We start from the raw sequence: 21,206 nt of genomic DNA on the forward strand, positions 1-21,206 counted from the left end.
TTCTCCGAAAGTGCAGCCATCCAGAAAATAGGATGCCAACCCCTTCAAGGTTGTATAGTGTAGCGGTTATCACTCCGGATTCTGATTCCGGCAACCCCGGTTCGAGTCCGGGTACGACCTCTTCTTTTGATGTCGTTTCACTTTTTTTCCTTTTTTCTTGCACTGTCCCAAACTACTTTGGCGCCTGTTCTCAACCCATAACGCTGTTCTCCGATCCAATTAAACTCCTTGTTTCTGATCTATTATGGGACTGCCAGCTGCCAGTTTCACATTCAGAAAAGTTGCACAAACAGGTGACTCACAATGGCACCGAGCACAATATAAACTTGCATTGAGGACATCTGTTTACCTTTGCACAAGCTTGAGAAAAAACAAGCTGCATGGCGCAGCGGAAGCGCGCCGGGCTCATAACCCGGAGGTCACTCGATCGAAACGAGTTGCAGCTAAACAGAATTTCATCAGGTATTTTTTTGGTCTTTTTCTCCTTCCAGTATCACTTGTTCCCCTTACTGCCGTCCAACATAAACGCAGCCAGCGCTTTACAAAAGTCAACAGGTTAGGTATTCATGATCACAATAAGAAGATAAAAACACCCCGAGAGAAATTCCAAATAGTATTAAGGATCAAGAATTACCTAACTAAACTGTACTGGCGTACTGGTCTTATGTTTGCTTTTAACTGATGTACGGCCCTGCACCTATAAACCTCTGCAGGCCTGATCAGATAAAACTACTTTCCTTCCTCTCCTCTTTAGCTTGGATTCAGATAACCAAGTGTAGTAAAACAATAGCTTTGTCAGAACCAACCGACCGTGACAGGTGCACGGGTCTTCGCGGTGTGCTTTCGAATAGGCTGTTGTTCGGCCAGCGATTTAGCGAGCACGTTTTATTAAACCATCAAGTCCTACCCCCGCTCGAATTCGGAACGTACGCCCAAATATTCAGCTTACAGGAGAGCTTCTTATCTTGTCCGGCCCCCATAAGCTCATGGTGCGTAAAGATCTTTGGGTAGAGGGATGAGCTTGCCCCAGCACCTTGCACTACAACTGGAAACAGTCCTACATTATAGCTAACGCTTCAGAACGTCGCTGTCGGCTATTCCAGGTAACAGCAAGGTCGTGCATGGCCTGGAAAGTGTCAGGATGCTTGTCACTGAGAACGTCGCGTCGCAGTTCCATCGTGTCAGGATGCTTTTCATCGAGAAATTTCCTCCGATACTCATAGGCTCTTGGATCCATATGTTCCTTCTCTCTCCAGCTCCCACGATTATATAGATAGTTCGATACTCGGATTAAAGGCGTCCCTGCCTCGCTCCTCCTCGGCAATCTCTCTGCATATGACCGTCTCGAGCAATATCCTCGCCTCTCCCTCCATCATGCTAGCGACATTGATGACTTGTCGGCCACTCACAAGGCTGCCGCTGATTCGCTTATCACAATTCGTCCACAGTACCGTCGCTGCGGGGGTCCGGGGCACGACACCATACAGACTTTGCTTCTCGTCCGTGTCCTGATCATAGTCCCTCACGGGTCCGCCTCGATCCGCCCGATGGATGTGGAGAGGTCCGCTGACGTGACTTTGTGCACTGGTCCTACCTGCCGCAACACCTCCAGGATTTCAACGAGAGAGATATCTGGAGATTGGTCTTGGTCACGAAGCCCGGCGCGCCAACTTCCCCAGGCTTCTTCTAGACACCTTCGAAGCGGAAGAAGAACGATGAATTAACGGAAGATAGTTCGAATATCCCACTTTGCCAAGAAATTTGCCCGGAAAAATTCATGAAGGAAAGTAAAGTATTAAATTATAAAATATAATCTAGGTCAGCGCTATTTAACAACGTGAACGGTTAAGGTATAAAATTTATATATAACGTAAAACATTCGGATAATTCTATGAGAAATTTTGTGGTTTAGTAGGGGAAGTCTAGAGAGTTTGAGAAGTATAAAAGACGTTGTGGATAATATATTTTACCTTCCATTTCTTTTCTTTTTCATCTAACAATTCCATCTTTTACCTATTACCTACACCTATACCCAGCCGTAGGCCCATATCAACAAGATTCTCGGAGACAAAAACTTCCACGTGGAGAACACACCATGCAACACAAAAGAATACTTCAACCGCTGGTGCCTCCACATGGGCATCAGCATCACGGCGTTCGCCGGGAATGACAGGGAACTGCGTCGACGGGATGCTCTGTCATCTCGCCTCAGCGGCCGTGACATCAAGATTGAGACCCGGACTCCGGTCTGTGACATGTTTTCTGAGCGCTATCTCGGGGGCACAAATTGGAGGATCGATTGGACTCCCAGATAGATTGACGAGGTCATCGTTAAGAGCCAGTTTGACCTCGACCGGGCTGAAGAGATGGGAGCCATGATCGGGCCAGAGTTCGACAAGCCAAGACCAGCAAGAAAGCAACTTCGGAAAAGGGCGACTGAAGGAGGCATATTGAACCCGGAGGCCCTGATTCAATCGCCGGCATACACACTTCGTGCCGAGTCACTCGAGTTGGCCTTTCCCTGGTTGTTTCTCCAGCAGTTGTGCTGGACGCTTTTGTTGGAGGTGAATGCAGCCTGTGAAAATCTTCCACAAAAGGTCTGGGGCAGCAAAGGTACACGAAACTGACTTCCCGTTGTTGGTTGGAAACATTTTCATGGCGGCGGAAGGCCTGGATGGCTCTTCTGACGGTGAGCCAAACATGGTGCCTATGAAGGCGGCTGCCATTTACTTTAATAAAATGTTGTCGGATACTCCCGATTTAATCCTTGTAGGCCTGAGGTGGGAGTGGCGGATGCCCATCGACTCTACCTTTGAAGGATCTGAAGAGATTCGGGTGGATACTGTTGGGTCCGACTATTGAAAGTCACTTTGCATCATGCTTGTTGGGCCTTCTCCAGACTGCGCGGGTGGCCATTTGTGCTGACAGGTAATTTCGAAGACTGTTCCATATATACGGACGTGATGCTCTTGTATAGACACAGATTGCTTGAATTCAGATGTGCTTTCCTTGTTGATTTGAAACTAGGTACCATGTGTTGGACTCTGGAGTTGGCATTGAAACTTGAGAACAGCCTTGATAATCTATAACCATGTCAGTTTGCTGTTCAACGCCACAGAACCTGGCCCAACATCACTACACTTACCTTCCCACTCTCTGTATCGGCAATAGCTTTCTCAATATCCTCAACAGGGTACACCTTGCTAATCTTGTCCACTGGAAACTTCCCCTCCTTATAGGCTTGTATCAACCGCGGAATGAACTGCCAGCCCCGACCTGTGTCAGCCTCTTCCTCTGATTCAACCTTATCTCATTCACTCACCTCAACAGGCCAAACCTCCCCCTCCACAACTCCAATCCACTTCTTACTCAACGCGAAGAACATCCCCACGTCCACCTCAATCTTCACCCCCGGCGCAGGGGCGCCCACACTCGCTGCTGTGCCACCTTGCCCAAGACACTGAACCATATCCTGCACCACCTTCCCCACTCCCGTGGTATCAACCGCAAAGTCCGCCCCCTTTCCCTCAGTTATCTTCATCATCTCCCCCACCACATCTAGCGTTTCTTTTCCGTTGATCACCCACCTCGCTCCCATTTCCTTCGCCAGATCCAGCTTCTCTTGCACCAAATCCACCGCGATAACTGTCTCAACCTCCAAGATCAAAGCAGCGGCCATGAGAGCAGCAAACCCTACCCCTCCCATACCGAAAATAACCACTACATCCTCCTTTCTAGGTTTTAAGACATCCAGTATAGTCCCCGCACCAGTCTGATATCCACACCCCATTGGCGCCCAAATCCCCATTTCTTCTTCCGACATCCCCTTGATAGGAACCACACTCAGCTCACTCACCACTGCGATCTTGGCAAACGACGACTGTCCAAAGAAATGTCCCGATACCGGTGTCCCATCTTGCATTTGGTATGCCGTTGTCCCATCGTCGCGAACACACGACAGGTTAAGCGGTGGCATGAGCTTGCATTTTGTCGAGGGGGATTGCTCCAGGCAGTGGTGGCATTCATTGCAGGAGGTGAAGCTGAGGAGGACGTCATCTCCTATAGAAAGGGAACGGTTCTTGACCGCGGGACCGATGGCGAGGATGGTGCCTGTGCCTTCGTGGCCTGGGATGGAGGGGTAGGTTACTTTTGGGAGGGCGCCGTCACGGAGGAGGAAGTCCTGGCGTTGTTGATTAGTGCTTGCGAGCAATGGGGGAACAGGAGAAGAGGGGTTACGGTGTGGCATAAGCCGGAGTATTTTATCTCAACTAGAAGTTCGTTTGGGCGGAGGTTTTGTATGAGGACGGGGGATATGGTGAAGGGTGAACCGGGGGATGGAACGAGGAGGGCGGTGGTTTCGATGGGGAAGGTTGGGCCTATTTTCATTTTGAAGATTCTGGGAGGGTAATTATGTGGTTGTTGATCGTCGAAGGGTGAGGTATGTTGAGAAAAGGGGAAGTCTGTGGTTTTCCTGTTAGTGAGGCCACTTGAAGATTCGGGAAGGAGTGTAAGATGCTGGGCGCCGGAAAACATAATCCCCACGGCCATTATTATCTCCGTGACCCCATACTCCAAGCTTGCCTCCAATCATACCTCACATTCGCCCCTCAGTGACCGATGAGGTTAGTGTTGGTTACCCCTCCACCCCTACCACAAAATAATTGAGACAGTAAAGAAGGTTAACATACCTTGAAGGACAGTCCATAGACCTCAAAGATAGTTAACAGGCCTCGCAAGATCGTTTAAAGGCTATCAATTAACATCTGAGGCATAAGGTAGTTCACAGTATAGTATGGGTTAACTTACTTGTGTCAATTATTTTGTGGTGAGGGTGCCCTTGTACAAATGGCAAGCCATGGTTGTGGTAACCTTCGGTGTGGCTGAATGAAGGCGTAACCTAAACTTACCTACTCAAAGAACATGAGCAAATAGCGTAAACGCTTATTTCTCAACAACTAGTGACTCTGATCATGTGAATCACCCACCGGGCTGACCCGCAGGAAAGTAAATATCTCTCCCGACGAACATGCAACTGGGTAGACCACAACCATCTTCACCAACTGCCACCCCATGGCGAATTATGACCGTCTGATATCTTATCTCTCTTCTTCTATCTATGCACAAAGTAAGTCTTGTCATATATACATCCGAACAGACAACCCCGTACTTCGCTTCAATGTTCACCAGTCCCAGTGCTGTTCCTCCGTCCTGGTGGAACTTTCCCAATGGCTATTGTATCATGGGTACTTGTACACCCCCGCCTTCCTATCCACCGCCTTGGAGAAAATCCTCCCAAGCTCGCAGTCTCCTCTCTCCATGTTGACGTAGGTGGGAGCATAGATGCGCCACGACCTGGCAGTTCCAACAGCACCACCAGGCAGCGTAACCAAGCAAGCCATCCACCAGTGTGTCGTGGCATCCTCTCGGGTCCATGTGAACAGTCCGTTTTCGTAGACCTTGACGTTTTGACCGGCAAACTCCTTCCCAGGGATAGTGGCGTTCCAGAGCGAAGCGTTACCAGCGAGAGCTTCGGTATATCGTAGGATACCGTCGGTTGGGTTGATGTACCAGTACTGGTGGCCGGGAACGTCGGAAGCCTGTATCATTGTGTTAGAATCGTTATTCAGGTTGGAATATCAAGGAACAACAGACCATTTGCCCACCAGGAAGCAGCACCGTCGAGTTCTGGTAGGTCCCGCAGTTTGTGCCACCGGCCGCAGTGCAAGCATGGCACTCTCTAGCGTTGGCGCCCACAGCAAGATATCTCCCGCAGGCCTTGACGTTCAGGTTCTGGAAAGTCTTGCGCACGCCTGAAAACGTAAGGGTGAAGGGGCTCGTCGCTTCAGGCAGATCCTTAATCGTTTCGTCTTCACATGAGTACTGCTCTGGCGAGTAGCAGCCCCCACCGCAGGGCTTGGTCGGCAAGCTGAACGTAATCGGGCAGAGTGTCTTGTTGTCGTAGCAGGCGTACTCGGATGGGTAGTAGCTCGCTTGGCCACACTTTGCTTGCTCTTCACCAAGTACCGACGTGGCGAGGAAGCTGGTGGCAATTGCCAGGACGGCCACGATGCGCTTGACGGCCATACTGGCTGGCTTGGGTGTGACGGGAGGGAACAAGCTCTTGCAGTGGCAGGTTAAGCTCTGGGCAGTGGTGCTTGGCCATGACTTGATATACGTCTGGAGATCGTCGTGCAGGGAGTTATCTCCGTCATGTTTGCTGCCGGTTCCATATTGAACAATCTCGGCTGATGCAGGTCCAGACGGACCAACCGGGTCCGATGGTTCGGCGCGGACTGATTTGCGAGGTGCTGGCGATGGATGGACCAGACGGATAAATAGGGCTGATATAAACACACTTTGTGACGTTCCATGTCGACCCGCTCTCGGAACGTGATGCGCTTACTCCCGACGATAATTTTATCTCGGACCTCTGGACGTGTTCAAGTGATGTTGAGGAAATGGAATGCATCGAAGTGAGGCGTGGCTTGCTTCGCGGAAGTTCGAATGAGCACCCATATACCTAGGTGCTACTGGGACGTGGTGACAAACATGGAGATGGCGCACTCGTGGGTCTATACAATGCCATTTAAACTTTCAGTACCAGCTTTACCTGTTCCTATCTCAGCTCTATCTTGTTCCTATCCCAGCAGTTGCAGTCGTGTAATCTAGCACCAAAGCCTTATAATTCAGCCATCGCAAAGATTAGATCGAAGCATATTCTGCGCAAAATCGAAGCTCATTACATTGAAAATCTTCAGAACGATTGCGTGTACCGATGCAACGCTGAGTAAGACAGAGGCAGCCAGTGCAGCTGAAGTTGATTCGAGAATCAGGAAGGCGGCATGGTGAGGCAGTGAAGTCTGCCTTGTCAAAAAACCACAACTCGGGCAGGAAATAGTGTTCTCAAGTTTCATCCATTGCCAAAATATTTTCAGATGTGCAGTAGTTTTCACATTGAATTGTTTTGATGGAGCCTGACAAGCTTTGCCGCCGTTGCCAAAAGCTCGACCTTAGCCCACTCTTTTCCCAAGCACCTTCCCATGGAGAAGTTGTCCCACTGGTCTTTGTGGGGCAATATGTCTCGCTTGCCTGCGCATTGTGTCGACTTTTTGAAATTTACTGCGCTGGCGATGGCATGGGATCCGGCACCTTAATCTCTGCCTCCTGGAGATACGCCTCAAATTACGGCTGGAAGGAACCCGACGATGGCTTCGACTTCAGGATACTCGGCATTCTGCCTGAAGTCTCTAGCTACTCGCGTGACGAGGCGGCATTTCACAGAGCCCTGTTTCGACTGAGAGGATATATCGGAGAGCCTGTCACCAGTCCACCATCTTGGACAGATGGTACCATTGGGCCACGGTCCCTCGACCCGCGTGCCATCGACTACCCCCTCCTTCGCGCATGGCTCAATTATTGCAACCAAAAACATTGTAGAAAGACGGATTGCCAGCCTTTGAAAGTCGACAATCAGTGGCACTTTCGACTCATTGACTGCAAAACTCGCCTTGTCGTTGAAGCAGCGAGCCTCGGCACGCGATGTCCCCCCTTCTTGGCCCTCAGTTATGTCTGGGGTAAAGCCATACAACCACGTCAATTAGACTACACCCAGCCGCTACAAGACCTTCCTCTCACCATTGAAGATAGCCTCACTGTTACCGACAAGCTGGGTTTCCGATACTTATGGGTAGATCAATATTGCATTCGCCAACACGACGAAGGCGACAAGCATTCTCAGATTCGACTCATGGCAGAGATTTACGGATCAGCCCAAGCAACTATTGTGGCCGCAGCAGGATCGGATCCTACGTACGGCCTACCAGGTGTGAGCAAGACTCAACGATCGGCTCAACCACACGTCAAGCTTCGAAGCGGGTACTTAACCTGGTCTTATGGTTCAACCAAGGACGACATATCATCCTCTGCTTGGTCGACACGTGGTTGGACATACCAAGAAGGAGTGCTCTCGTCTCGGCGGTTGGTGTTTACGGACAAGCAAGTGTATTTCCAATGCGGGCTCAGCTCGTTTTCGGAAGCGTTAAATATTCCCTTCGATCGAGTAGGATCGGCATCCAACGATGACATGTTTCCCCGTTTCCGAACCGCACCATATTCACTTGAGATTGGTGACCGGATATACGAATACACTCATCGGAAACTCGGCAACGAAGATGATATTCTCAATGCCTTCCAAGGAATACTTGGCCAATTCTTTAAGCACAAGCCTCCCATACACAACATTTGGGGTATCCCAGTCTTGTGTAGCCCGAAAAATTGGATCCGATCCCCTAAGGGCTTCTTGGCTGGTCTCTGCTGGAGCCTGGGAGAGCCACCTGATGGGGAACCACCTGCCCGCCGCCATGGCTTCCCCTCGTGGTCGTGGGCCGGATGGAAAGGTGTAGCCATACTGCACCCTCACAACGATGCAGTTCGCCCTGATAGTTTGGTGGAGAATGACATTTATGTTGCTTTTGAGAGCCTTGATCGAACTCGCACGGAATGGTCCGAACTAGGCCCTTCACTTCAGACTGGTGCAAGGAGTGACCAGAGCCAGCTTCGGGTTTTGGCTCTTGATTGCCACGCTTTTCTATTTGAAAACCAGGTATTTGATGTCATTTGGTTGAAGATGATGGGCATCGAAAACACGGGGATTGATATAGGTGATTTATCGTCAGATACCGATCGTGTTGTGGTCAGCGCTGACCCACCCGGCCTCATATATTCCCTAGATAAAGCCATGAGGTGGACTGATCATGAATTTCGGCAACAGCTGCTTGTTGGGATACCGATCAAATTGCAAACTACTTGGGAGGAAATGCCGCGGTTCTTTGTCCTGGTAATGCAGCAGAAGGCAGACTCGGACTTATACGAGCGTGTAGGACACTTTGAATGGTCGGATCCGCGAAAGCTGTTCGATTTTGAGACCTTCTCAAGAAGTGTGGCGACAAGGCGGATGGTGTTGAGGATTGTATAATGCTACCATTCCATAATCCAAAGTGGCTCTGCTACCAAACTGCCCCGTTCATTATCCTGCCCAGTGCGTTGGTGAGACCCAGACACATCGTTCTCTAACCAGAACAGAGAAGAGAATCACTCAAATGACTAGACTCGTCCTGTAGGTTTGTGCCAAAACGTCTAGAAAGAGAGCCAGTTGTACCTACCAGACATGACGCATCCTGTCTTTGACAAGCATCATTAACAGAGGCTGAGCGGCAGTGGCAATTGGACACGTTGAGGGTGATATCAGGAGATTATGAAGTCCCCTCAGTGCCTGGGCCGAGCGGGAGGGGTCAAGGTGCATCAGGGTCTAGATCGGCGTGTTTGGACCGACTGGGTTGTGAGAGGGTCGCAGGAGCATAATAAGTGACATGAAGTTGGCGATAAAGCAGCTGTTCATAACAAAGGTTAGGCACAAAAGAAATGTATTATCAGTCTGCTGTCTGTTTGTCTGTCCAATCCTTCTATGTTGCCTTGTCCCACTCGTCCACAAAAAACAACCGAGGTATCACTGATGCAGCGCGGCTAGAAACAAAAGTAACAAAGACCCAAGATACAATGATGAAAAACATGCCCAGAAAATATATGGCGGAAACCAATAGCATAAAACCCACGAATAAACGCCGATCCCATACTCTCCCACCAATCTCTGTATGCATCCTCACATGCTGGTATCACTAAACGGTTGTCGTCTCCCGTATAAAAACAATAGAAAAACAAAAACAACAAAAGAAAACAGGAGTCATCCCACATCAGCTTAGGCGGTGCCGTTGGCCTTCATAGCCTTCTGCACCTCCCCAGTCTGAGCAGCCATCTTTCCAAACTGCCACTCAGGCAGAGTGATGCCGGTCTGCTCGTTGATAGTCGTCATGAGAGGTGGCAGCATCTGGTAGATGTTGCGCATGGCCGCCGTGCCATTGGCAGCACCACCCTCACCACCAGCCTCAGCACCAGTGTTCCAGATGCTGATCTTGGGAGCCATGCCCCGGACAGCCTCAGCGTTAGCCTTGGCCAGCTCGACATAGGTACCCTTTTCAATCATCATGTACTGCAACAAGCCCTGAGGACCACCGAAAGCCTGGCTCATCTTGGCATACGCCTCCGCCATGGCCATCATACCCTCCGCAGTCTTGATGTCACCCGCAAGCCTACCCTCAGCCTGCTTCACCGCGGCATCAGTCCAAGCCTCGGCGTTCTGCCTCGTCTGGTACGCCGCCGCTTCAGTCTCAACCTTGACCTTGTAGGCGGCACCCTCTGCAAGCTGCTTCGCCTTCTCGAAGTTGGCCTTGGCGTCAGCCTCGATCTCGTACGCAGCAGCGTCGGCAGCCTGCTGCTTGGCCTCGCGCTCAATGGTGGCCTTGACGACTTCGGTCGCACGGAGACGCTGCAGCTCAGCCTCGGCGCGCTTGATCTCGACCTTAACCTTCAACTCCTCGTCCTGCGCCTCGACGCTGCGCTTGGCAGCCACGCGGGAGATCTCGACGTCGCGGTTGAGCTCGGCCTTGCGGGTGTCGAGAACGGCTTCGGCGGAGGCGCGCTCAATATCGCGCTGTGTCTTGGCGACAGCGGTCTCGGCTTGGATCTTAGAGATCTCGCGCTCTTGTTCACCCTTGCGCTTGGATTCACCGACGTTACCCTTGAGCTGGGCCTCGGCGACGTCGATACGGGCCTGGTTAGTAGCACCCTCGTGAGCCTTCCTGCTCAAACTCTCAAAGTAGATCGAGTTCGGCGCATCCTTCAGCTCCTTGACGTTGGCGTTGTAAATCTTGAGACCAAACTGGTCCAACTCGCTCTTGATGTTGCGGAAAATCCTCCTCTTGAACACCTCTCTCTCGGTGAAGATCTCCTCCATCGTCATGCTGGACACCAGCACACGCGTCTCACCCTCGATAATACCCTTGACGATGTTCTCGAGGAAATCCTTGGTGCCGTCCTTCTTGGCGCCAGAATCAGCTAGGAGCATGGCGTACTTCATGAGCGAGTCCCCTTGGTCCTCGCGACCGGCAACATGGCCGTGGTTGTCGTAGTCATAGACTCCGTCCTCATCATCCTCGACGGGGGAGCCAGCGCTGCCGGCGCCGGAGACACCAGGAGGAGCAGGAGACTTGCCCTTCTTGTTAGCGCCGCGCTGGTTGACGTCGGGACCGACGGTGAAGACCACTGGGAGAAGGAACTGGAGCTTCTCCTTGGTCATGGCTTGAAGGTTCATGGCGTAGTCGTGGGGCTGCACGCTGAAGCGCATGCAGCGCTGGAAGGGCCATACCCAAGCGGCCTTGGTGATTTTGACTGGGGGTGCATGTTAGCGACTGATCACCAAAACGCTTTAGTGGTCGAAAACAAACCATTCTTGACTCCCATGCCAGTGATGGCAAGGTACTCATCGGGAGCGGCAATTCTGTAGGAGGCCATCTTGATAGTGTTGGTGGTGAGATGGAGGGGTTAGATGACTGGGGAAAAGTGGCGAAAAGTTAATGGCCTTCAGTTGATTATGTATGTGTGCGCTCTCTGGGCTGAGAGCTAAGGTTTGCGAAGGATTGAGAATGAAGTGGTCACGCTGGTGGTGGATGGATCTTTGTTGCGCCACTGCCAACTGGTGTTGATGGACGATAACTGGCAATTCCACGTGGATAATATGGTGGATGATAATGAAGATATGGCTATGTTTGGAAATCGGGGTCAGCCTCTTCTTTAAGTACAACGATGCACGGCAGCAAACCAGTGAACCAGACATCTACCAGCGGCTCGCCAAGTACACACAGCCTTGCCAATACCGCCTAACGCAGGGTTCTCATTTAATAACACTGTGGATCATCTGATCTGGCATTCGGCTAACACGGCTATGCTGTCGCCACAAAGAGGTTAGCCCATTCTGCCTTGAACCTGTGGGTGTGGCTGTGTCACTGATAAGGGAAAGGGGTTTTCTCGCGGAATACTGCTCGGTAATAAGAATCTTGTCTCGGTGGCACCAATGACAGACGCAAGATGGATGCTGTTGCGAGAATGTTTGGCTGCTGACGGGTTCTGGAAGAATTCCAAGCGCTGTCTGTTACTCACTGGGGAAAATGAGGGGTGGCACCGGGATCCTCCGGGAATATGCACTGGAACATAGCGTTTCTGGGTCGCACCACTGCTGTTGCGGGAGAGCACAACGTGCTAGATTCTCGCTTCAGAATACCAAAAGTCGTCTCGGTGTTTGAGCCCGTGGATCCTTTTAACTTGACAGCAACTCGACCGAGCATAGTTCAGGAACCGAATCGTCAATCTGGAGGCCCGATCTCTGACCGACGTGTCAGCCGCAGCAGTCAGACATCAAACCGCGATGCGCATGGGATAGGTAACCCATCTACATGCCAAGCCCCACCCCGCCTGTACCTAGTAGTTCCTGTTACTGAATACCTATTTGGCAGGTCCTTCTTCTATTTGATCAACATCGCCCCAAGCAGGAGATAGACGTCAGTTGGGATATCATGTGAGAAGAAATGACAAGGTCACAGTCAGGCCGCAATTGAGCCCCGAGCCCTGAGATAGTTAACCCCGGCCCGCACACAAGATCCGCCGAGCCTGCAAGGCGCTACCTTAACCAACAATTCGGCAAGTTATAGCTCAGCCACACCCGTCTCCCCACAGGCCGCCGTCATCGAACTGGGCGGGGTTACTTATCGCTATCACATTGCCCTCAAAGCCATCATTGCCAGGCACATTCTTGGACTGGAATCCGGCAGATTGTCAGCAAGGCTCAGCGACACCTCGGTTGAAATTGCATCACAGACCACTGAAACGGGCGTTTTCGCACTGAATTCCGTTTGCACTCACGGTATCTTTTCTATCACAACTTGCAAAAGCTCAGCGGTTAGGAGGCCCACGTTCCGCTGCGGGGATACGAGCTGCCGCATTTGACCTGACACAAATCACCTCACCTCCCCTGGGTGGCTGGGCATTGAACTTTTCAGAGCATTTCCTTCTCCATCGAACTCACTGTAACCCACCACTCAAACCGACACACGAATCATACTCTCGGGCTTGACACGGGATTCAGCATTCAGCTCTGACAACACACGCAAAGATGTCCTACCTTGACGGCCTCGACGACGGCGACCTACCCCCAACCTACACCGAAGCCGTCACCACATCCCACACCGGCGGCAGCTTCACCAGCAGCCATGCCGGTCCCAGCTCCAGCACAGGCAACGATAGCGTCCTGCTACCATCCTCGCTAACAAACCCACTTACCTCTCCCCTGACCAACCATCTTCGAACCCTTCCAAGACGTCTCTATCAAGCCCAGCAGGCCCGCGCAACAGAGCAAGCCTCCCGCGAGCTAGACATCATCACCGCTCTGGTCCCTCACATCGAGCACTTCCTCTCCAATCTGGGAAACCACCCATCCCACGCCGCAGAGTTAGTCCTCGTGCCGGAAGCCGCCGTGCCGAAAGGATGGGTAATGACTGGCGCGGCGGAGCGGAGACGAGAAGGGGAAGTGGTCAAAATTGTCAAGGCCAATCTGGGGAAACTACTGAGTCAGCACACCGGCTCAACAGCCGCGACCCAATCTACAGGAAAAGGCGAGAAGTCATCGTACTCAAGAGAAGAAGACAATGACGACGGCGACAGTCCCAACGAAGACAAGCCCGAGTTTGACGAATGGGGTCGTTTCGAATGCGAGGACACAGACGGTATAGGGAACAGTGACACTTCCCAGTGGCTGTGGTTCAAAGACGAGGGAATGGCGCGCAGACTGGCGACATATTTGAGGCCGGAGCCGAATCTGGAGAGAAAGCATGTCCAGGCTACCGTGGTGGAGAAGAAGGCGGAGAAGGGTATTTGGAAGAGCTGGGGGTCGAAGAACAAGGAGAGGGTGGGGAGTAACCCGTCGAGTCCGACTACACCAGGGACGCCAGGGACGGGAGAGAATGAGGATGCTGTCAAGATGGCTGTTAGGGCGAGGGAGATTACGTTTAGGAAGGAGAACGACTTTGGGGTGTGGGAGAGTCGGACGGGGTTCGGGATTGTTTGTAATGTGAGGATTGCTGCGAGATGATGGGGAGAGTGGCGTGTTGGGAAGGGCAGCTTTGGAGGTCATTTTGAAATGAAAGGGTGACCTTAGGGGCCACCTTTATGATTTTGTGTTCATAATTTGAATGGTTACACAGTCTGTATTTGTGGTTCATGGAGCATCCTGCAGGTGGTATTGTATGTTGTTGAGTCGTGGAGAATCTGCCAGAGATTCCCCTTTTGGACGGCTCAGCTTTCCCCGTTGAGTCACATCATTTGAATTGAAACGCAGGCAATCGACTTGCCATCTTTTCCTGAAGCTATCACCCGTGAGGTGGTTTGAAGTTGTCTGCGGCTGAAGTTATCAATAAAACTCGAGGGCATCAACTTTCTGCAATGTCGAGGCAAGCCACATCTACACCCTTGAAAAATGAGCTTTAGAAGAGAAACTCGAGGCAATTATGCTCTAACTGCGTGGAACAAATACCATGACCATATGGCATGCCACATCGCCTCCAGACAAGTAAATAGTAACGGATGCCAGCTCGGTGTATAGGAAGATGATGACCCAACAGCAACCACATGCGACCTCTTGCAGATAATGATCATGTTATTGGGGTAGTGTAGAGAGGTAATATTGATGACGGCGATGTTGGCAGCCAGTACTGGCTCATTCGCTACCCTGGTATCACCAACTTAAGAATATTGGAAACCCCGACTGGACAGGAATGACCGTATTTCTTCTTGGGAGTGAGGTTAAGCTAATTGTCTGGAGTGAGTTCCAAAACTTATTGATGACGGGAGTGAGAAAGGTGGTGGTTCGGCTTCTTTACTGCATGTGCTATCTTTGCCACCAGCTGTTCGTTCAGTGGCCAGCTGAGGATCCGAAGCTCGGCTCTCTCTTGCTCTCACGCAGTTGGCCATTTGGTACCGGTGCGGCAGTTGTGACCAGGTGTGCGGTGTGCACAAAGTTATCATGCTAGTTGTTGGCATTAAGTAGGTAGACTATGGTGAAACTCTTCTCTACGCGGGTTGTCCATCCTTTGCGCTAACAGCTTCTGCAACATTCGAGGTTTCCATAGCCTCCAATATAGCCTTCCGCGTCTCCGGTTACCATGGCTGAATCCCTTCCCGCGCCGTATTGCAAATCTCTCTTTGCACAACTCGTCCCACTCCCGCCTCCACCACTCCCTACTTCCTACGGGCACTTGTCCAATCCCCTCGTATTTGTCCCAGTTCCGAATAAGAGAGGCGAGAAATTTGTCAGCCGAGTCGTCTGGCGCCCTTTCACCCTTTCCAGAAACTTTATGAGTCCATGTAAGATTCCGGCGCCAAACCATAAGCTTATAAGGTTCGTAGATGCACTCTGTGTCCCCATGGTGGAAATCTCCCGGATTGGCTCGATGAACTTATACATGACCCAGCTGATGTTGTCGCCATTCGTACCAATCGTCTTCTGGAAGTCCAGTCTCCTCCATACTGTTTCTTGACGCCCTTCATTCTCGTGCCCAGATCGTGGGCAAGCCTCGTCGAACCTAGGCGCATGGCTATGAGTCTCCCCAAAGATCCAGAAGTTTCCATTTGGCTTTGGTGTTATTCCAGCGCTCACTAGAGTTGAAGCATCTACTCCTTACCCTCATACAAATTATTCCGCTCGATAAGAGTAAGTGCTTCGTTAAGATGAGAATTCAAAAGCCTGTTTTTCATCCTGAGCTTCCTTGAGGGTCCGAGCTGGCTTCTTGTTTGCATCGTTTTCTAACAAGATTTTCAACTGCTTGGCCGTCGTCTCGGGGTTGGCTGGATCTTCTGCATCGATTTGAACAGCGATGCTAGACCCCTTTCGTTTGGGGAGCATTGTGAAGGTTGACCAAATAGATTTGTTGTATGTGAAATGGAGATAAACCTTCGCGAAAGTCGCGACGCGGATAGAATGTGTTGAGCGGCGGCCAAACCGAAATGACACTAAGCTGGATTCGGACGTCGTGGACATTGTGGGTTTTGCCACATGTGCGGTCGTCTTCAATCTCGGAAACATCGCAGAAGTTCTTGGAAGAGCATATTTCAGCCACAGATGGGAGAGGATTATGATCTACCTTGCCAAAAGCTTCGGGAGCGATTTGAAGAATTTCCTCTCAATGAAGAGCCAAAGACCCCATCTGAGTGGTGGATAATCGGATACCAGATGTACAGGCGGTTTAGAGGGAAAGAGATGTCGACAACTTCAGTATCTGAGCCTCCACCAGCGCCACTACCTCAACGGGTCTAGAATTTCCCTTAATGCAACCTTAGCTACCCAGCACAAACTGGGGGGTAAAAGTATATAATTATAAGTACGACAGTACCTAGTACGAGATTAGACCGTTTATATCAGTCGTTACAGACTAAGGAAGGTCGCCCGCCGGCTTGTTACAAAATGTCTAATTCGCGATTATACAGTCCCCAATTTTATAATAATAATACCTACTCCGAAACACTTTTAAGACTCTATGAAATCTGGCTATTAGGGAGTTACTTTATTATTAACCAAACTTATACCCTCACCAAAAGTCGATAACTTATCTATATCCTAGTTCATGTAGGAGTCGTAACCGTAGCATGTTGTTGCCATTCCAATAGCCTGTGGAAAAGTTTACCCCGCGATTGAAGCGGTCTGCCCTGATTTGTGAGTGGGGTGGGATTTCCACCCAGCAACCAGTATTTGTTGGACAGCCAAAGAGATACGTCATATTATTGATGATTCAGGTAGAACATGGATGCAATGACAGGGAAATGAACTTTGTTTTCGCACATCTGTTTTTATTTTTATTTTTAAAAATGACCAAAAAACCTGTTTATGGTTGAGACAGATGCCGTAGTTGTGAATTGAGGTCAACGAGTGACCAGGGGTTGAAAGATAAGCTTAATTGGCCCACTCTGGAACCGCAGCTCCACACAATCAAAAAGGCTTGTTAGCTGTATCTTATCGGTATCGATAAGTAATGTCGCAATATCCGAACATCTCGCAATCCCAAAACCAAGACAGCACATATGTAACATACATAGTTTTATCGCCGCCCATACGCGGATCCTTTGCCCGGATTTCATACGCGTGTAGAGCGTACGAGGTGGCGAGGGCTACAGGCCAGCGAAGCGTGGAGGGTTTGGCAATTGCATGACGCGATCCACTCGAGTCTGGGATGGCGTTGGAAGAAGGCAGTCATTTATGCACCTTGTGTCCGCACGTGGGTGGACGCGGACATGTGGCATTTCGTGTCTTCAGCTGAGGTGGAAATGGTGTGGTTCTGGATTTTTGTCGCTCAACATTTTTTCCCAATCCAGCTGATGTCTCCCAATCCAAGGTGGTTCGACATCTGGAGTATCACGAGCGGTAATCGGGTGTTGTGCTCAGCGAAATGGGCAGATGAATGGGAAATTTTTGAGATGGGAGATTCCCCCTGCCAAGACAAGATTCCCACCGCTCAGTTTCCGACCTTGCCAATTGTAGAAGGATCCCTGCCCACAAGGGACCTTCCAGATGCGGAGAAGGGGCCAGACCAGACGGGGATTCGCGCCTGCCGACCGGGAGTGGGGTTGCAACAACAGCGACCAGCACCGCACAACAGATCCATCAGAAACAAAAAATGCAGGGCCTGTCCCAGCGTCCTCCCAGCATTCTCTCCTTCTATCGGTCCTGTCAGAGGCCGGCCGACCGTCACGGCGGATCTCTCTCCTGTCCATCGCCGGTCTTGGCGCCGAACAAACGTCAATCCCGCCGTTGGATAGTTGGCAGGTGGCACGCCCCTTTTCCTTTTCCTTTCCCCAATTCCCGACTCGTCTCGTTCGTACATGTGAGGCGTACGGTATGCGCCAACGGGAGCGGAACACTGTTTGGTGGTCCGGCACAGTGGTCTCCATACCAAAAGCGAGGGCTCGCGTCGGTCCCGACCCTCCTGCTCCGCTCCTCTGTAGTTCATCGATACGGGAGCGCTCTCTGCAGAGTGCCAGTGAATGCCCAGCAGAGTGAAGGGTGTCGAGATGTTTGGTGCACTCTACGCACTCTTGGGTAACTCGACCCACTCCCGTGGTTGCACCATCCAAGCCATTCCAAGATTTGGCCCCGTTCGCTTGCGGGACAGAGGAGATGAGACCGCGCGGTGGTTGAGCTCAGCCCCAACGCCAAGTTGCCCCAAGCTGCCCACTTGGTTTTAGCTTCAGAGCTCCTCCCATCTTCAGGGTCTTGCCCCACGTGCAGTCTAGCTCCATGGATTCACCTCCCAAGACTTTGCCTTTCCCTGTTTCCCTCGTCTCTCTTCGGCTCGTCACCCATCTCCCCTTTAGCCGCTCCTGGTGTTTAAGGAGTTGCTCCGTTATCTGGGATTCCACAAAAAGTCTCTCGTTGCACCCTGCTTTCTCGGGTTACTTCCCACCCGTTCGCTCTTTTTTCTGCCGTTCCAGGTCTCTCTCTTTCTTATTTACACTTCCGCCAGCCAGTCATCGGCCAAACCTACTAGACAAGTCAACAAATACCCCGACCCTTTTAACATCCAACATAAACCCATCATATTACCTAGAATACAGCACCCCGACAATACCATCATGTCGCGCGACAACGTCCTCTGCCCACGGGCGGTTCAGGATCTCATCGCCGACGGCCACATCATTGTCATCTACGACGAATATGTACTGAAGCTGGACTCGTGGCTGGAGAGGCATCCCGGTGGCAGTCTGGCCATTCTTCACATGGTTGGAAAGGATGCGACGGACGAGATCAATGCGTAAATATTGCCTGCTTCCGACTGGACAATGGATGCATTTGAGTGCTGACACATTGGTGGGGCGTCTACGCAGGTACCACAAACCCCCAACATTAAAGACTATGAAGGCTTTCCGTATTGGTCGCAAGCCTCCCGGCATCTGGACGAACACAACACCACCAATTCGCGGCGGCGTCTACGTCAAGGAGCCCGAGGAGAAGCCCGTTGTGGAATCCACCATCCCCACCGACGTATCCGATGCCGAGGACTCTTCAGTTTTGGAGACGAGCTTTAGCGATCTCTCCGAGTCGCGAAGCACGGGCACAGCTCCTACTTCAGAGGATAGCTGCGGAGAGGACCTCGAGGAGACCACAATCGAGCGCATGGGCGAGACAGATGGCCAGACATTTAGATTCCGGTCTGCCAAGAAGATTTATGTTGGAAAGAAGGACCCTCTGGCATTTACTACCTGGGCCGAGAAGCAGGATGAGGCCCGCGACATCCTCGAGTATCCCTCTGTCGACCCAGCTGTGCAGCAAGACATTGTCAAGAAATACCGCGAGCTCCATGAAAAGGTCTACGAACTCAACCTCTACGACTGCCCCTACATCGAGTATGCCAAGGAGATGTGCCGCTACACCACTCTGTTCGTCGCTTCCATGACCGCTCTCTATAATCAGTGGTACTTGACATCAGCTTTCTTCCTGGGCTTGTTCTGGCATCAGATCATGTTCGTTGCGCACGATGCCGGCCATCGCGCCATCACCGGAAACTTTGTTATCGACAGTCTAATTGGCATGTTCGTCGCCGACTTTTGCTGCGGTCTTTCGATTGGCTGGTGGAAGAGCAGTCACAACGTTCACCATCTCATCACCAACATGCCCGAGCACGATCCCGATATCCAGAACGTCCCTATCTTCGCCACCTCGCCCTCTTTCTTCAGGAGCCTTCACTCGACCTACTACGACTTCACCTTCATCTGGGACGCCGCTGCTAACTTCCTTGTACCCTTCCAAAAGTACACCTACTACCCTGTCATGGGCATCGCGCGCTTCAACCTCTACCTCCTCTCGTGGCTGCATGTCCTTTCTTCCAAGGCCTCGTCCCTCGGAAGCAGCAAGGCGTGGTGGATCCGCCCCGCTGAGATCGCCATGATGTCTTGCTACTGGTACATCTTTGGTTACCTCCTCCTCTGGTGCACCCTTCCCAGTTGGCCCGTCCGAATCGGATTCGTCCTTGTCTCGCACATCGTCACCATGCCCCTCCACGTCCAAATCACCCTCTCCCACTGGGCCATGTCCACCTCTGACCTCGGCGAATCCGAATCCTTCCCCCAGCGCCAGCTGCGCACCACCATGGATGTCGACTGCCCCGCCTGGCTCGACTTCATCCACGGCGGTCTCCAGTTCCAGGCCGTCCACCACCTCTTTCCCCGTGTACCCAGACATAACCTGCGCAAGGTCCAGACCCTGGTCAAGCAATTCTGCGCCGAGACGAACATCCCATATGTTCTTCTCAGCTTCGAGGATGGTAACAAGAAGGTCCTGAACAGGTTGCAGGAGGTGGGCGACCAGGTTGAGCATTTGATCAACTGCCAGAAGTACATGGCTGCTACCGGCGAGAGCGGTTTGCATTGATGGATATGACATGAACGGCGTTTTTGTTTTTCTTTCGACACGAAAAGTTGGGAATTTCTTTAATGATGGGTTTCATGGCGATGAATTTTTTCTTATTTGAGCTAGGCTTTCTTTATTTCTGACGCTCAGATTTGCATGTTAGACTTGTTGGCGTGGGCGAGGGTAAAAAATGGGGAAAAGAGAGCTTCCCAGGCCACCACGAAAGAAAACTTATATATATATATTTGTAGTAATACGTTTTGTACATATGATGGGCATTTTTGGGAAGGGACCAAATTAGACATTGACTGTCCGGGATAACCAGTAATGCTGTATTGTTCCTCATTGCTGGGTGATTATTTTTGCTATGTAGCTGGTATACACAAGTAACCAAGAACACTAGCCTCAAAAGGCTGTGGGACAACCCATATCAGCAAAACCCTACAAAATTGGCCCAGCCAACATACCTACCTATACGAGGTCTGCTTGTTAACAGTAAACATCGGTAGCAATGACTGCGTTCATTCATATCCTTATACAAATCTCACCACAAGTACTATTGATCTATCAAGTAGATACCAGGCAGCACTCTATCTTACTACCACCCAATAGAGTCTAAAGCCAACACGACTAATAGAACTCTATCCTTTCCTACCAACTCTGATATGTTCTCGTCATATCAACTCCTCTCCCCAATTGCCGGAACCGAAAAGAATATCACTTGGTCAACACAACACCAGACATATTCTCCAGATCCGTCACCGGCTTCACCACCCCCGTCCCATCATGCCCTCTCTCCACTCCATCCCTCATCTCAACCCCCTTTGCCCCCTCGCCACCAACAAAGGCATCCACAGCCCCCCTATAC

At 51.1% G+C, this 21,206-nt stretch overlaps 7 protein-coding genes and 2 non-coding genes across 9 annotated transcripts; 6 read left to right on the plus strand and 3 right to left on the minus strand.

Annotated features, from left to right (window-relative positions):
* The first annotated feature begins 48 nt into the window (after positions 1-48).
* On the plus strand, positions 49-120 carry QC764_0075620. Its single transcript has one exon. It is a non-coding gene; the product is annotated as a tRNA-Gln (tRNA).
* A 254-nt stretch (positions 121-374) lies between these two features.
* QC764_0075630 lies at positions 375-446 on the plus strand. The gene has a single exon. It is a non-coding gene; the product is annotated as a tRNA-Met (tRNA).
* A 1,689-nt stretch (positions 447-2,135) lies between these two features.
* QC764_500260 (uncharacterized protein) lies at positions 2,136-2,862 on the plus strand (the record flags this gene model as incomplete). The annotated part of the gene is given in 3 exon segments (XM_062947294.1): positions 2,136-2,246; positions 2,316-2,564; positions 2,575-2,862. 3 exon segments carry the CDS (start codon positions 2,136-2,138, stop codon positions 2,860-2,862), a joined length of 648 nt encoding a protein of 215 aa, XP_062798679.1.
* A 22-nt stretch (positions 2,863-2,884) lies between these two features.
* On the minus strand, positions 2,885-4,386 carry QC764_500250 (uncharacterized protein; the record flags this gene model as incomplete). The annotated part of the gene is made up of 4 exons (XM_062947293.1): positions 2,885-3,083; positions 3,146-3,262; positions 3,323-4,180; positions 4,237-4,386. 4 exons carry the CDS (start codon positions 4,384-4,386, stop codon positions 3,024-3,026), a joined length of 1,185 nt encoding a protein of 394 aa, XP_062798680.1. The 3' UTR covers positions 2,885-3,023.
* An 851-nt stretch (positions 4,387-5,237) lies between these two features.
* On the minus strand, positions 5,238-6,436 carry QC764_500245 (uncharacterized protein; the record flags this gene model as incomplete). Its single annotated transcript, XM_062947292.1, has 2 exons — positions 5,653-6,436; positions 5,238-5,597 (listed from the first exon to the last, which is right to left on the minus strand). Exons 1-2 carry the CDS (start codon positions 6,082-6,084, stop codon positions 5,238-5,240), a joined length of 792 nt encoding a protein of 263 aa, XP_062798681.1. The 5' UTR covers positions 6,085-6,436.
* A 531-nt stretch (positions 6,437-6,967) lies between these two features.
* On the plus strand, positions 6,968-8,974 carry QC764_500240 (uncharacterized protein; the record flags this gene model as incomplete). Its single annotated transcript, XM_062947291.1, has 1 exon — positions 6,968-8,974. The coding sequence occupies one exon, from the start codon at positions 6,968-6,970 to the stop codon at positions 8,972-8,974; it is 2,007 nt and encodes a 668-aa protein (XP_062798682.1).
* Positions 8,975-9,343: 369 nt separating this feature from the next.
* On the minus strand, positions 9,344-12,493 carry QC764_500230 (uncharacterized protein). Its single transcript, XM_062947290.1, is given in 3 exon segments — positions 9,344-11,283; positions 11,340-11,814; positions 11,831-12,493. 2 exon segments carry the CDS (start codon positions 11,404-11,406, stop codon positions 9,755-9,757), a joined length of 1,596 nt encoding a protein of 531 aa, XP_062798683.1. The 5' UTR covers positions 11,407-11,814; positions 11,831-12,493; the 3' UTR covers positions 9,344-9,754.
* A 567-nt stretch (positions 12,494-13,060) lies between these two features.
* On the plus strand, positions 13,061-14,035 carry QC764_500220 (uncharacterized protein; the record flags this gene model as incomplete). The annotated part of the gene is made up of 1 exon (XM_062947289.1): positions 13,061-14,035. One exon carries the CDS (start codon positions 13,061-13,063, stop codon positions 14,033-14,035), a length of 975 nt encoding a protein of 324 aa, XP_062798684.1.
* A 3,678-nt stretch (positions 14,036-17,713) lies between these two features.
* QC764_500210 (uncharacterized protein) lies at positions 17,714-20,752 on the plus strand. Its single transcript, XM_062947288.1, has 2 exons — positions 17,714-18,743; positions 18,817-20,752. Exons 1-2 carry the CDS (start codon positions 18,565-18,567, stop codon positions 20,357-20,359), a joined length of 1,722 nt encoding a protein of 573 aa, XP_062798685.1. The 5' UTR covers positions 17,714-18,564; the 3' UTR covers positions 20,360-20,752.
* The last annotated feature ends 454 nt before the right edge of the window (positions 20,753-21,206 follow it).

The sequence above is a fragment of the Podospora pseudoanserina genome, chromosome 5 (assembly GCF_035222485.1).
Source record: "Podospora pseudoanserina strain CBS 124.78 chromosome 5, whole genome shotgun sequence".
NCBI classification, from domain to species: Eukaryota; Fungi; Ascomycota; class Sordariomycetes; order Sordariales; family Podosporaceae; genus Podospora; species Podospora pseudoanserina.